Raw genomic sequence first — 14,289 nt, 5'->3', positions numbered from 1 at the left:
CATCACAAAATGGATGCTGCTGACACAGACACACGTCTGACCTTCTGCTTCTGGGAGTCCTTCCAGCAAGAAAGGCTTGGACAATAGGTTTCCTGTCTTGGGAGGTGCTAGCACCACCCCAGACAGGCTATAGTGTATTGGGGCAGGGAGGGCTGAAAGAAATGAGACACTGCCTGGGGCACACAAGGTGTCCCATGCATAGTCCAGTTCAAACCGGTGCTGTGGCACTCCAGCCCCAGCTCTGGCGCAAAACTGGACAAAGGGAAAGGGGTGTAACCACCCCCTTCCCTGGTCCCACCCATAGGAGGGACCTAGCAGGTAATCCAGCGCCTAGATTTGGTATATAGGTAGGAACTGAGTTCCAATACTTTAGATTAATCCTGACTGAAACTTGAAACGAAACTCTGGACCTTCGAAGTTCTACTTGAAGATAGAAGACTGAAGAAGGAGTGACCACCCTGCACAAGCAGGCACCATCCAGCGATAAACGGCTTGCTTTGTCGACGCTCCCGCCAGAGCCCGAGCACAGAGCCTGACAAGACCCGGACTTCCAGACTTTCTTCAGCCCGATCCACAGCCCCAGCAAAGCTGAGACCCGTGGAGGCGACGCAAGACGTGGGACCGGCCATCTTTGAAAGTTAGCGAATTGCTTTCCGTGCAACTTCCGTGCAACTTCCGAGACACCCTCGAAGTTGTGCATTGGCGATTGAGAAGCCCCAGCCCTGAGCACCAACTGCACCGAAGATCAGTCCTCCACACTCCATGATTTCTGCGTGGGGCCCTTCTGCGTTTTCCTGCTTGTCGCGTCTGTCCGGTCACTTGCCCGTTGGCTAGTGGCCATCTTGACGACAAACTTTTGAATTTACACCACTGGTCTGGTTGCTCCAGACTGGCCCTTGCTTCCCTGAAAAGAAGGAGCCCATCAGACCTTGCTGGTCTGATTAAGAAGCCATCTTCAATTCCTGCGTGGGTTGCCTTTGCCAAGGCTTGTTGACTCCAATCCAGAAGCCGACACCGCCGACAGTGAGAGCCTTCGTGGGACAGTCCGTGACTGACTCCTGGTCATCTTCGACACCTCCTGGTCCACATGGCTGGAGAGACAAGCTTCACGACATCACGTGATTGCTTCGCAACATCGCCTGGTTCCTTCCTGGTCACTGGCTAGTGACCCAGACTCTGTCCTTTCTGCTTTCAGGTACTCTTCATCCTTGATCCGCCCTTGGATCCAACGGGACACCTCTCTCCTGGTCGCCTGCAGCATCTTTCTTCAAGGCTCCATAGGATTCAGCGACGAAACCCGACACACTTTGACACCTATGCACCCGCTTCCTGTGGGTGAGGTAACGCAAGTACTCCGGTGCTCCTGTGGGTATTGACTATCCTAGTGTCTAGGTTTCAAGTAACTTTCATCTAGTCCAGTCAGAAGTGCCCTAAAAGAACTAGTTTCTAATTCTTTCGTTCCCATTCTAACTCTATGGTAACTTGCGTGTGAGTAAAGACTCTGCACACACCTCCCATGGGCCTCCTACTTCCTATCCTTTGGTAGTACAGTGTAGCCCCTGCGATGCCCTAGGTCCTAGGCCTATCATTTGTTTGTGACGTGGTTCTTATACCACTATTTTAGCATATGGTTTAGCGTGCCCCTAGGGCCCTACTGTATTTTGTGCAACTTATTGTATGATAATTAAGTATCTTGTTATGTGCTTGTGCCTCTGAACTCATAAAGAGTTCAGAGGGGTTGTTTAGAAATAAATACATATATATTTTATATATATATATCCTGTGTGGTGTCCTTTCATTTGGTATTAAATGGGTTACAAATGTGTGTGTTTGTATTTATATAGCGCCTTCTACCCAGAGGTCTCGTAGCGCTGTATTCATACCGCTGTGAAACCCTTCCTGTTTTTTCTGCGAGATGTGAACTTCTGGGCACCCCCAAGGTGAAGCCAGGCATCCAAGCGCTGCTGGGGCCGTTGTGGAGATTAAGCAAGCTATTGCCCAGAGTCACAGAGTGGGACCCATGATTAGACTAGGCACCGAGGCGAGAATGATCAGGTCCGGGGAGAATGAGTCCAAGAGCCGCCGAGGCGTGAATTGAACCCTCGTCCCGGGCCAGACCTCTGCATCACGGTCTGCCGCTCTAACCATTTATTTTTATTTTATTTTATTTTACTGGCTTGTATAGCGCTGGTCTCGACTCCCTAGGGAGCATCTCCGCGCTTTTGACATCTGCCACATTTGGAACGGGAGCACGTATGCTGTCTATTGGCTGAAAAGGAAGGTCTTTAGCATTTTCCTGAATGGAAGATATTCTGTGCACAGCCTTAGGGTGATGGGAAGGCTATTCCAAAGAGACGGTCCAGCTATAGAGAGAGCTTTGCTGCCCTGCCTTGCCTTTCTTGCTCTGGGCACTACTAGAAGGCCTTGTTCGCTAGAACGAAGTGGGCGAGGGGGTTTGTAAGGGACAAATTTGGTGGCCAGGTATGAGCCACGCTTCTCCGCTTTACATATGGTAAAACAGCTGGCTTCACATGCCCCCTTGAGTTTAGCCTAAGACTGCTTTGTCCATACTACCACTAGGATAGCTGGTCTATAAGGTTGACTTTACAACCATTACCATCAGGGTTGTTTGGACTGGTGCAAGGTGCTCACTAGAATAGTGAACATCATATGCCAGGCCAACTTCTCCCAGGAGATGTTAAGTGTGGTGGGGCAAAAGTGACAGAGATGACATTCAAACTGCAATGTCCAACATAAACTGTGATTTGAGCTGAATAGAGAAATACTGCACTGGAAAAGTACACCATTTAAGGTACCATCACTGCCCACATACATTAATACCTTGCACTTGAGACATTTCTTCACCTCTTCTTAGTGACGCTTTGGTGAAAACATTTGAAGGGAGAATGGAGATTGGGATTGTTTCTATGATTCTTGGATGTATGGCAAAATCAGTCAATATATTTTTTTAACTGCTTCTTTGACTTGTGTGGCCCTTTTTTTTTCATACCTTAATTTTTAATATTATGGAGTTTTTTCCTCCAAAAGCGGGGGTCTATGCATCAGGGGGTGCACGAGCCCAGCACACATTGCTTTGTGCTTGAGTTGAAGGACATTGAATCAGATATATGTCTTTTTTGTGTTTGCCACACAGTGCCTGTGTGCTGGAGTTGCATCTCATTTGATTTATTTATATTTATTATTTTTAATTTATTCCAAGGCCTATGAACACTTTTTAAAATTATTTTTTTAATTGTATGTTAATTTTAATTGTTTATGTTGTATACAAACCCACACACACAGGATTTTTACGGCTAATTTTAAGAGATAATTTTAATGACAACACTTTCGTATACTTACCTTCAATGTAATGCCTCTTGCCATGCAGTGACTCCCAATGTTGTGACTATAGATTTTGGTGACTCGAAGTAGTAGAGTTGCACCCAACACGCAGTGTCTATCCTGCACAAGGCATAGTTTAACACAACAGTAAATAAAAGCTTTTTTATATATTTGCAGATATTAATGGTAAAACAGGAAGGCCTTTCAGAGTATTCAAAAGGAGTTATTCTGCGTTCCAGTGTGGAGACATTTCTATCAAGAAAGAACATATTTCCAAAGGATTATATGTCACAGTATTTTAAGCTTCTGGAAAAATTCCAGATTGCTCTGCCTTTAAGAAAAGATCAGCTCCTTATTCCAAGCAGGTAATAATGTGCGCTTGTACATGTATGTTGTTCTTATTTCTAACCAAGCTATTAAAAGTTGTTAATGCTGATGCAGATATTCTCCACTTAGAATGAATAACTGTAATTAAAGTGGCTTTACGTCTGATTACAGATTTTCGCATTATTGTCAGATATTCGACTAGATGTTAGGTGGTATCTTGAAAAGTTTCAAAATAGCTTTTCAGATTATATTTATTTTTTATTCCATCACTTATTTTTTAATTATTGTAGTTTTCATTTTTTAATTAAAAAATGAAAATTAAGTCCTTTTGTTATGCATCTAATCCTGCTACTCTTAAGCAAGGGATGATATAGGCACTTAAACACCCCATCAGGGGTACCAAGCGCTACATAAATATTAATATGTTCGAGGCATATGGGCTGCAGATGGTACATTATGAATAGATCGCCATCTGGTGTTGGGCTCGGATGATTGCACTTTGTTTTTCTCTTGGAGAGTCTTTTGTAGCTTGGTGACTCCTCCTTTGTTTGGTAGTGCGCATGGGCATCGGCTCCATCCTTAGATTGTTTTTTTCCGCCATCGGGTTCGGATGAGGATTGAGACGCTCCAGATCGACTTCGCAAAGAAGTGACTTATCGGCGCGTATTCCCTTTCCAATTCGACTGTATTGTTATCGAACGCGATTTCATTTCCATTCCGGCGCGTTTCGACTCCAACATCGAAGAAAAAACTTTGATCTACGTCGACGAACAGGAGGCCTTTCTCGACGTAGTCAAGCCCGGAGTCCATGGAAAGGACTCCATTCAAGAAATGTCCAACGTGTGGTGCTAAGTTCCCACACAAGGACCTACACGAGGTGTGCAACCTCTGCCTATCGCCTGAACACGAATCCAGGGACTGCGAAGCCTGCGCAGCATTCTCCTCAAAGTCGACGATTAGAAATCGTCGAGCTCGAAGACACGAGGTTTCCAGAATGCAGTCGGAGGCGATCCCGGAGCTGTTCGAAGACCAGCACCTCCATGAAAAAGAGGATCATGAGGATCAGTCGGGGTCGGAAGGGGACGAGTCGGATGTTGAAGAACTCGACGTGCAACAAACCGTGAGTGACGACGTCCCCTTACCAAAAAACCGACCCCGTGTGGTAACGACCCCGCCTTCAAGCCCGGTCAAACCGCAGAAAAAAGTTTCCGACGCCCCGCCTTCGGGCCCGGCAACGAAACCGAAACTGAAACCGAAACTCTCGGTCTCCCACCATGTCGGATCCGAGAAGAGGTCGACATCGACTTCGACGCCGAAGCTCCATGCAAGGGAAAGCTCGGCATCGAAACATTCCATGTCGAAACAGAAACATGCTTTGACGTCGAAGACTCACTCGACACCGAAAAAATCGGAATCGAGCAAACACTCGGTGCCGAAAACACCGAACATTGACGATCGAAAACAAAGGCACCTTTCGGAACCGAAGGCTTCGGTACCGACACAGGAGCAGCATACAGATCCCAAACAAAAGATTTTGTTTATCGATCCACAAACTGGCAAAGTAGTGACGAAGAAGAGGAAGAATGAACAGATAGAAGACAAACCTCTTCCTTCAAAAAAGAGAACACTGGGGACAAATACAACTCCTCCTACTTCTCCTCGACCTAAAGTCACACCCTCTTCTCCTATTCCTCACACTATGCCAAATATTCCTGCACCTTCTACACCAAGACCATCTACACCTCAGTCTGATGTAGACAGTGATACAGGGGAGGGAGAACCTCAAGGGGATGATGACACTATCCCATATGAGGATGACCCATGGGAAAATTATAACGCAGGGTCAGATGAGGACAACGGCCCAGAGTTATATCCCTCAAAGCCTTCACCACCTGATGATAACACAGGGTTTGTACAGCTCATTAATAGGGCAGCAAAATATCATAAGGTAGATCTACATACAGGACCTCAAATAGAGGACTTCCTATTAGAGACACTACCTACTGCACAAAGAACATCAGGTACTCTACCTATGCTGAAGGGTCTTCTCAGTCACACAGAAGAAATATTCAAAGACCCAGTGAGGGCTAGGGTGTTAAACCCAAGAATTGATAAAAAATATAAGGCGGCTCCAAAGGATCCAATATTTATCAAAGGGCAGGTACCTCTGGACTCGCTTGTAGTCTCAAACGCTCGCAAAAGGGCGAACTCATTATCTACAGGAGAGGCCCCTCCACCTGATAAAGAGTCAAAATTAATAGATGCATCAGGCAAGAGAGTAGCATCACAAGCGGCAAATAGCTGGCGTATAGCCAATACACAGGCGCTACTTGACAGGGCACATTATGATGAATTAGCTGGCGTATAGCCAATACACAGGCGCTACTTGACAGGGCACATTATGATGAATTAGAAAAACTCATCACACATCTCCCCAAAGAACATCAGAAGAGGGCAGATCAGCTAATACAGGAAAGAAAGATAATAACTAACACTTCCATTAAGTGCGCCCTAGACGCAGCAGACACTGCAGCAAGATCCATCAACACCAGTGTCATGTTAAGGAGACATGCATGGCTTAGAGTCTCGGGGTTCAAACAAGAAGTACAAACATCCTTATTGAACCAACCCTTTGATCAGAAAACACTTTTTGGCTCAAGCACAGATGAGACCTTAGAAAAGATGAAAAAAGATACAGAAACGGCTAAGTCAATGGGAGCATTGCAACAGCCAACACAAAGGGGTTCCTTTCGTAGATCCACCTATAGAGGAGGCTCAAAAAATACAGGAACAAATCAGCAATCCACCTCTTTCACACCTACGTCACCCAAAGGTAATTCAAGAGGTAGTTACAGAGGTAACAACAACAAGGGTAGAGGCCGCGGAAATAATAACAACCGCAACTCCCCAACCCCAAAACAGTGACTTAATACAACTTCCCCCAGACCACATAACACCGGTCGGGGGACGTCTATCACAGTTCCTACCTGTCTGGGAAAACATCACATCAGACAAGTGGGTGAGACAAATTATCCAACATGGTTATTGCCTAGAACTCACAGCTACCCCACCAAACATCCCTCCCAAACAGCGTCCAATGAGTCAAGATCATCTGACATTGTTAAAAGAAGAAGTACTATCACTGCTACAAAAGCATGCCATAGAGAAGGTTCCAAAAGATCAACAAGGGACAGGAGTATACTCTCTATACTTCCTAATCCCCAAAAAAGATGGGTCTCTAAGACCAATCTTAGACCTCAGACCTCTCAATGCATACATAAATTTGGAACATTTCCACAATGGTCACGCTCCAACAGGTACTTCCTTTACTGAAGAAAGGGGACTTTCTTTCTACACTGGATCTAAAAGACGCTTACTTTCATATCCCAATTCACAAAGCCCACAGGAAATACCTAAGGTTTGTAGTGGAAGGACAACATTATCAATTCAAAGTCCTTCCGTTCGGGGTCACAACGGCACCAAGAGTGTTCACAAAATGCCTAGCTGTGGTGGCAGCACACCTAAGAAGACAACAAATACATGTCTTTCCCTACTTGGACGATTGGTTAATAAAGGCCAAGTCACAAGAAGAATGTCTTCACAACACACAGAAGACGATTCAATTGCTGCACCACCTAGGGTTTATGGTGAACTACAAAAAATCACACCTGCAACCAAACAAAATTCAGCAAAACCTGGGGGCTATTATAGACAAAGAAAGAGCCATAGCATACCCCAATCCAATCAGGATACAGACAATGGTCAGGTTAATACAAAGATTTCAACCACAACACTCACTACCAGCACAAGTGTTTATGCAGCTGTTAGGCATGATGTCCTCCTGCATACTGCTAATACCACATGCCAGACTACAAATGCGTCCACTACAGGAGTGTCTAGCGACACAGTGGAATCAGGCTCAAGGTTAGCGCCAAGAAACCGCTGGTGTACGTGCGCTTTAAAAATAATTTTAAATTCAAATTCAAATTCAAGGTCAGATTACAGATCTGGTGTTGGTAGACGACCGTACGCATCGCTCTCTGAAGTGGTGGAACACAACAAACATTTCCAAGGGACGGTTGTTCCTAGAACCGATTCCACAAGTGATACTAACAGCGGACGCATCGCTCTCCGGATGGGGAGAGCATATGGACAAATACACAGTTCAGGGGAAGTGGAGTGTGCAACAAAAGAAACTGCACATCTACTACTTGGAACTATTAGCAGTATTTCTAGCACTAAAAGCTTTCCAAATGCAAATAACGAACAAGGCAGTCCTGATCAGAACAGACAACATGACTGCAATGTATTATATTCAAAAACAGGGGGGGGGGGGGCACTCTCTCCAACTATCCAAACTAGCACAGGACATTTGGAGATGGGCCATTCCTCAAAAGATCTATCTGTTAGCAGAACATCTACCAGGAGTTCAAAATCAGATAGCAGACATCCTAAGCAGAGAGTCAGAACAAGTACACGAATGGGAGCTGCACGACCAAATACTGCAGCCATTCTTCCAAAGATGGGGGCAACCAGTGATAGATCTGTTTGCCAATCATCAGAACGCAAAATGCCAAAACTTCGCATCCAGGTACCCACACCACCGGTCCCAGGGCAATGCACTATGGATAAATTGGTCCAACAGATTTGCTTACGCTTTTCCCCCTCTCCCACTAATCCCGTTAGTGGTTCGGAAACTGCAGCAGCACTCAATGACAATGATACTAGTGGCACCCACGTGGGCAAGACAGCCGTGGTTCACCACGCTACTACAACTCTCACAGGTGCCACATCAAAAGCTAAGATTATTACCCATGCACCTTACACAGAACCGTGGAGAAATAATGCACCCATATCCCAAACAATTGAACCTAGCGATCTGGCTCCTGAGGTCATAGAGTTTGGATATTTAGATTTACCACCAGAATGTATGGAAATCATTAAACAAGCAAGACGTCCTACCACCAGAGCATGCTATGCAGCAAAATGGAAGATGTTTGCTATACACTGTAACAGTAAGCACATCAACCCTCTGGACGCATCCACTAAACAGATCATTTGCTATTTACTACACATGCAGCAATGTAACTTAGCATATACCTCTATCAGGGTTCATCTCGCAGCTATAGCGGCGTACCTACAAAACAGGCAACATCTTTCCCTGTTTAAAGTACCAGCAATTAAAGCTTTCATGGAGGGACTCAAAAGAGTCATTCCACCAAGACGACCACCTTCCCCAGTCTGGAATCTCAACATAGTACTTACCAGACTAATGGGACCACCATTTGAACCTATGCTTAGGTGTGAAATACAATTCCTCACATAGAAGGTGGCCTTCCTCATAGCTATCACGTCACTTAGAAGAGTAAGTGAGTTACAAGCTTTTACGATTCAAGAACCATTCATGCAGTTACACCAAAACAAAGTGGTTCTTAGAACAAACCCAAAATTCTTACCAAAAGTAATTTCTGCATTCCACATCAATCAGTCAGTGGAATTACCTGTCTTCTTTCCAAAACCACAGACGGTAGCGGAAAGGGCCCTACATACATTGGATGTCAGAAGGGCAATATTGTATTATATAGAAAGAACACAAACTTTCAGAAAGACAAAACAGCTATTTGTTGCGTTTTCTCCTACACATAAGGGCAATCCCATCTCTAAAGCGGGCATTGCCAGATGGATTGTAAAATGTATTCAAATATGCTACTTAAAAGCAAAGAGAACATTAACTGTTCCTCCTAGAGCTCACTCTACACGTAAACTAGGAGCATCTATGGCATTCTTGGGAAACATTCCACTAGATGACATATGCAAAGCAGCTACCTGGGTTACACCGCACACCTTCACAAAGCACTATTGTGTAGATGTGCACACAATACAACAAGCTAGAGTGGGACAAGCTGTATTAAAGACTTTATTTCAGACAGTTGCAACAGACACGGGTGACCACCGCTAGGGAGAGAACTGCTGTATAGTCTATTCATAATGTACCATCTGCAGCCCATATGCCTCGAACGGAATATGCTACTACCAGTATGCATCTGTTCTTGGCGTAGAGGGCTGCAGAGTGGTACATGCCCTCCCAGCCTCCCCGGAAACCTGTGTCTGTTCCAACATTATCTTATTTAGATACACTTACATGGGCATTCCTATCTGTATTCTATCATACTACTCCATCTAACCCTACTATGGCAAACCAATCTAAGGATGGAGCCGATGCCCATGCGCACTACCAACCAAAGGAGGAGTCACCAAGCTACAAAAGACTCTCCAAGAGAAAAACAAAGTGCAATCATCCGAGCCAACAAGAGATGGCGATCTATTCATAATGTACCACTCTGCAGCCCTCTATGCCAAGAACAGATGCATACTGGTAAGTAGCATATTCCTTTTTCTTCTTCTATCCTCCTGAATCCAAATAACTGACTAACCTATTCACCACTATACTTTCATATTTCACTATACTAATTCAACACTAATCCTTTACTCACCGAAAAAGCGCTTTGACGCCTCATCAGGGGTAGAAAGGGCTATATAAATTTCATTACAATGCAATATAGGCACCAGATTGTTTAAAAAAAAGTATTACTTCTAGTGTCTTCTCCTTCATGCAGTCAGTGGCACAGGTGTCTTCATTAAGTAGCATAAATGGATGAAGTCTACTGGTTTATCTGGGACCTAGCTCAACTCCTAGATGTGGTCTTTGAAGTGCAGAGGTAGATACATTTTGGGAAGAAAGTGGTTAGTTTCCTTCAGAATGCTTAGCAAAGCAGAATGGGTTTGCAAGCTTTGGGACTCACTTCAGTTGGGAAATTCGATCAGCTCAGCAATACAAGAAACTTGGGGGCTACCAACTTAACAGGAAAAAATTGCAGACCCGTCCTCTCCTATGAAAGTACTTTAGCTAACACTTAGAAAGTGGGCCTAGGGGGATTAGACAGCTGGAGTCCACATTGCACTTTAACCCCTTCCATGACACCATAACCTCTCTGAGTGATTGGTCCTCAAGGCCCAGGCACACTAGTCAGAGGATTTGTTTCATATGTCGCCATGAACATGGAAGTAATTATATTGTTCCAGTGGCTACTCCTGATGTAAGAATGAGTTATTTTCTCTCCTATTTGAGAAGTTTCATTTTTGCATCCTCCCCGAACCAACGTTTGCAAACATGTTGACGAACAGAATAAAAGTCTCCATGCAGAAGAAGCAACCCCCTAGTAGGTTGAGGCAAAGGGTATTATCCCATACAATTTCTGATTCGCAGGGAGGAGCATTAGAATCAATATTGGATTTACTCTTCTAAGCAAATTCCTAAAAAAAACTAAAAATGCTACTGCTGCATATTCTGAAAGCCCAGCAAGTACAGGATTGACCTGTCTTACAGCTTCAAGGCAGATATTTCCAGACACCCAGCTCTACAAGTTACCAAAGCAGAGTTTGTGATAGAGAACAAACATTTGCAAACTTCAGCTCACCCTTTTGTCTTCTCTCACTCTAAGAGTTTGCAATGTGATGACATAATGAATAATCCATTTTCAACTCAAATAAACTGACTTTACGCTTACCTAGATGACTCAAAGGCGTCAGTTCATTGGAATGATTCTGGTCAAGAGCTTCCTTCAAGTGCTTGCTACTAGTGCTTATTTCTCCAGAAAGGGTGTTCCATGTTCAGCAGTAGGTTCCATGGTTTTAAGTGAATCTGATTCAGACCACCAGGTCTTCTGTTTGTCTTTTGCCATTGATGTTGTTTTGCATTGATCTGGTTTCTCATGCATGCTTAAAGATGAAACCCCTGCAGTCCTTATTATATCAGCTGTAAAACAAATTCTTTCCACACCTGAAGAATCTGATCTCTCTTTCTCTGGGGAAACATCATTTACAAGAAAGGCATTACTACCCGTAACGTCTACTACGGTACACTTGCCACGTAAACGTCTTTTCCACGTGTGTGCCTTCCACGATCGTCTTTACCACGCAAGTTTCATTCATTCCGGTCTTCGTTCCTACGTCCTGCGTGTACGTCATTATAGAAGTCTTTTTTTAATTTTGCTATACGTGTTTTGACGCTTGTTTCCATGGTTGGTGGAAGTAAGGGCTGATGGTGAAAGGCGTGCGGGTGACAGGTAAGAAAACTAATCTTTATTCTTATAAAAGTATTATTTAAACGCGCTTTAAATGCATTTTTAAATGTAATGTAATCTTTTTATTTTGATTGATTAATACATCGATCGTTTGCTTTGTTCTGCAGTTTTGACTATTTAAGCAGCATTTTTAAAAGCATGAGTAATCTGTTAATATGCTTTTTTTTTACATTTCTAGTTTTTAATAATGCTATGCCACATTTTAATAGCCTTAATGTTATTGCATGGGGACACATTTTCAGAGGGACTGTGAAAGTGACAAAAGACAAACGCTCTCACTAATCAACACATATTTTTTTTACCCTATCACTATCATTATGTACTTTTCAATGAAATGTGTGCTTAAGGGATGTTAGATGTTTCGTAACGTTTTTTTTGCGTTGTAAAATCCTGTGTTCTAAAATGCTGCGTTTTAAAGCCCCTTGCGAAGTAAAATTCGCGTGGTAATGCCATGCGTGGAAATTGTTAGCGTTGTATAATCATATAACCCTTTCTCTGCTTCTTATGAATGCTTCCACTGCAGTCATTCCACATGAATACGCATGAAGGGGAATCTTTCAGGCCTCCTTGAATGCAGGTTATATTGGCAATGAATGCTTTTTTGCATTACTGTGGGGTGCACTCGGGGAACAGGACAATTCATTTAGATATTATCCGAAGCAGAATCTTCACACCAGACGTTTAGAAGTAGGAGATGTATACCTGGCATTGAGAGCCTTTCTTCTGCACATTCAAGTGAGACCAGTTCAGAGTCTTATGGATTATACCTCCACAATACATTATGTAAAAAAAAGTTCCACGTCCTTCTGCGACCAAGTGGTTAACAAGTTCAACAGGGCCACAAACAAAGGAATTTTCAATTCATCAGCTCTGTCGGGGCCTTAAAACACCATAGCAGATAAACAAAGAAGATAATTAAATATAACATTTTAAATGGGAAATTCTTTAGAAAGTAGCAAATCTAATTTTTTAAAGAATGGTGACTCAGATATAACCCTTTGTACAATCCAAGCCAATACAAAATGACTTACAATTTGTTTGTGAGAGCATGGAAAAAACAAGTTCTTTGCACTGAATTGACTGATACTATGTATTTCATCAGTTCTCTTTGATGCAGTGAATTCTTCAAAAGATACTGCATCACATGTCTACTTTTATGGTTTTAATCCTTTGTTTTAATGCAAGGCGCAGATTCTGCATCCGCGTTTTTCAGCGATAGTACACCTTTATGCTATTTGCTTACTCAACAAATTCCATAGATAAAAATGTAATATGTGCTTGAATCCACCCGACTGAGGCGAATTTGGTTTAAACCCACACCTGTTGCAACTTTTTTGAGCATTGTTATGGCATACCACTGGTAGAGACCATTCTCTCACACCTGAACAACCTGCTGCAGAGCCTTGGGCTGCAGACTCTCAACCTTCATGTTAGAAACTTAAGATGCCAGCACACTACTCTTTCTTTCTTTCATAATTTTATTCCTAAGCATAAGAGAAATCCATAAAAGCATTTGCGCAAAACATACATAAGTGTTCAGTTCAGACCGTTAGAATAAGATATAAGCATAAGCAGAGATACATTATCCAGACAAGCTAAAATAATTACCAATTTTCAGTCAAAGATAAAAATGTATGAAAAAGTATTACAGTTATTAAAGTGCACTAGTGTGTACCATTCTCTCTTAGTCACATAGATCATTCTACTATGACACATTTTGTATAAATGCCTTTTGACCCCCGTTAGACTCTATCTGATGACATTTTCTTCCTTGCATAAAAAAACTGCCTATAAAAAGGATGCTATTCCACAACAAATCTCCAACGTAGGCAATGATTGCAGAAAAAGATTTGCAGGGTGGCACTGTGTAAAACCAAATGGTCTGATCATCAATAAAATTTACAGTACAAAACCACATGCATGTTATTCTGAAACATTGTAATGTTGCATGTGCAGTTTGTCAATTTTATTGACCAATCATTCATATATGGGAAACTGGTTAATTGATTAAATATATCCAATCTTAAACGAGTCAAAACAAACCTGTGCCGTGAATTTAACCCCTCCCATGCTCGTGACGGAACCGTTCTGTCACAAGCCTCGGGTGGGCCATGCTGGTGACGGAACGGTTCCGTCACGCCCGTTTGCCGCACCTGCGCGGCGCGAATCCCGCGCCTGCGCTGATGTTCTAAAGAGCGGGCAGAGCCGTGACGGAACCGGTCCGTCACAAGCACAGCTCACCCGCGGGCCGTGATGGAGCGGTTCCGTTACGAGCACGGGAGCGCCACTCGGCCCCGCCTCCCTCTTAGCGCTGCGGCGGAATAGTCGCTGCATCGAAGGGGTTAAAACAGATCTAAGATAAGGTTGCATATTAAAAGTCGTTAGGATCAATTGATTTTTTTTAAACGCCGGACTTAGGACGGATGTATGACGGTACCACGCGTACTTTTACAACGCGTACCGTTACCACGCTACT

General features: G+C 43.5%; 1 protein-coding gene across 1 annotated transcript in view; it reads left to right on the top strand.

Moving 5' to 3' along the window:
- The window catches only part of LRRK2 (leucine rich repeat kinase 2), a 2,096,839-nt gene that overhangs the window by 1,275,892 nt on the left and 806,658 nt on the right, over positions 1 to 14,289 (top strand). Inside the window, exon 34 of the mRNA XM_086967213.1 lies at positions 3,520 to 3,707. Within this exon, the coding sequence (XP_086823339.1) occupies positions 3,520 to 3,707 (188 nt within the window). The remainder of the gene's footprint in view (positions 1 to 3,519; positions 3,708 to 14,289) is intronic.

This window comes from Lissotriton vulgaris, chromosome 1_1, assembly GCF_964263255.1.
Source record: "Lissotriton vulgaris chromosome 1_1, aLisVul1.2, whole genome shotgun sequence".
NCBI classification, from domain to species: domain Eukaryota; kingdom Metazoa; phylum Chordata; class Amphibia; order Caudata; family Salamandridae; genus Lissotriton; species Lissotriton vulgaris.
The sequence above is the reverse complement of the archived record's forward strand: the minus strand, read 5'-3'. Positions and strand labels throughout refer to the sequence as shown.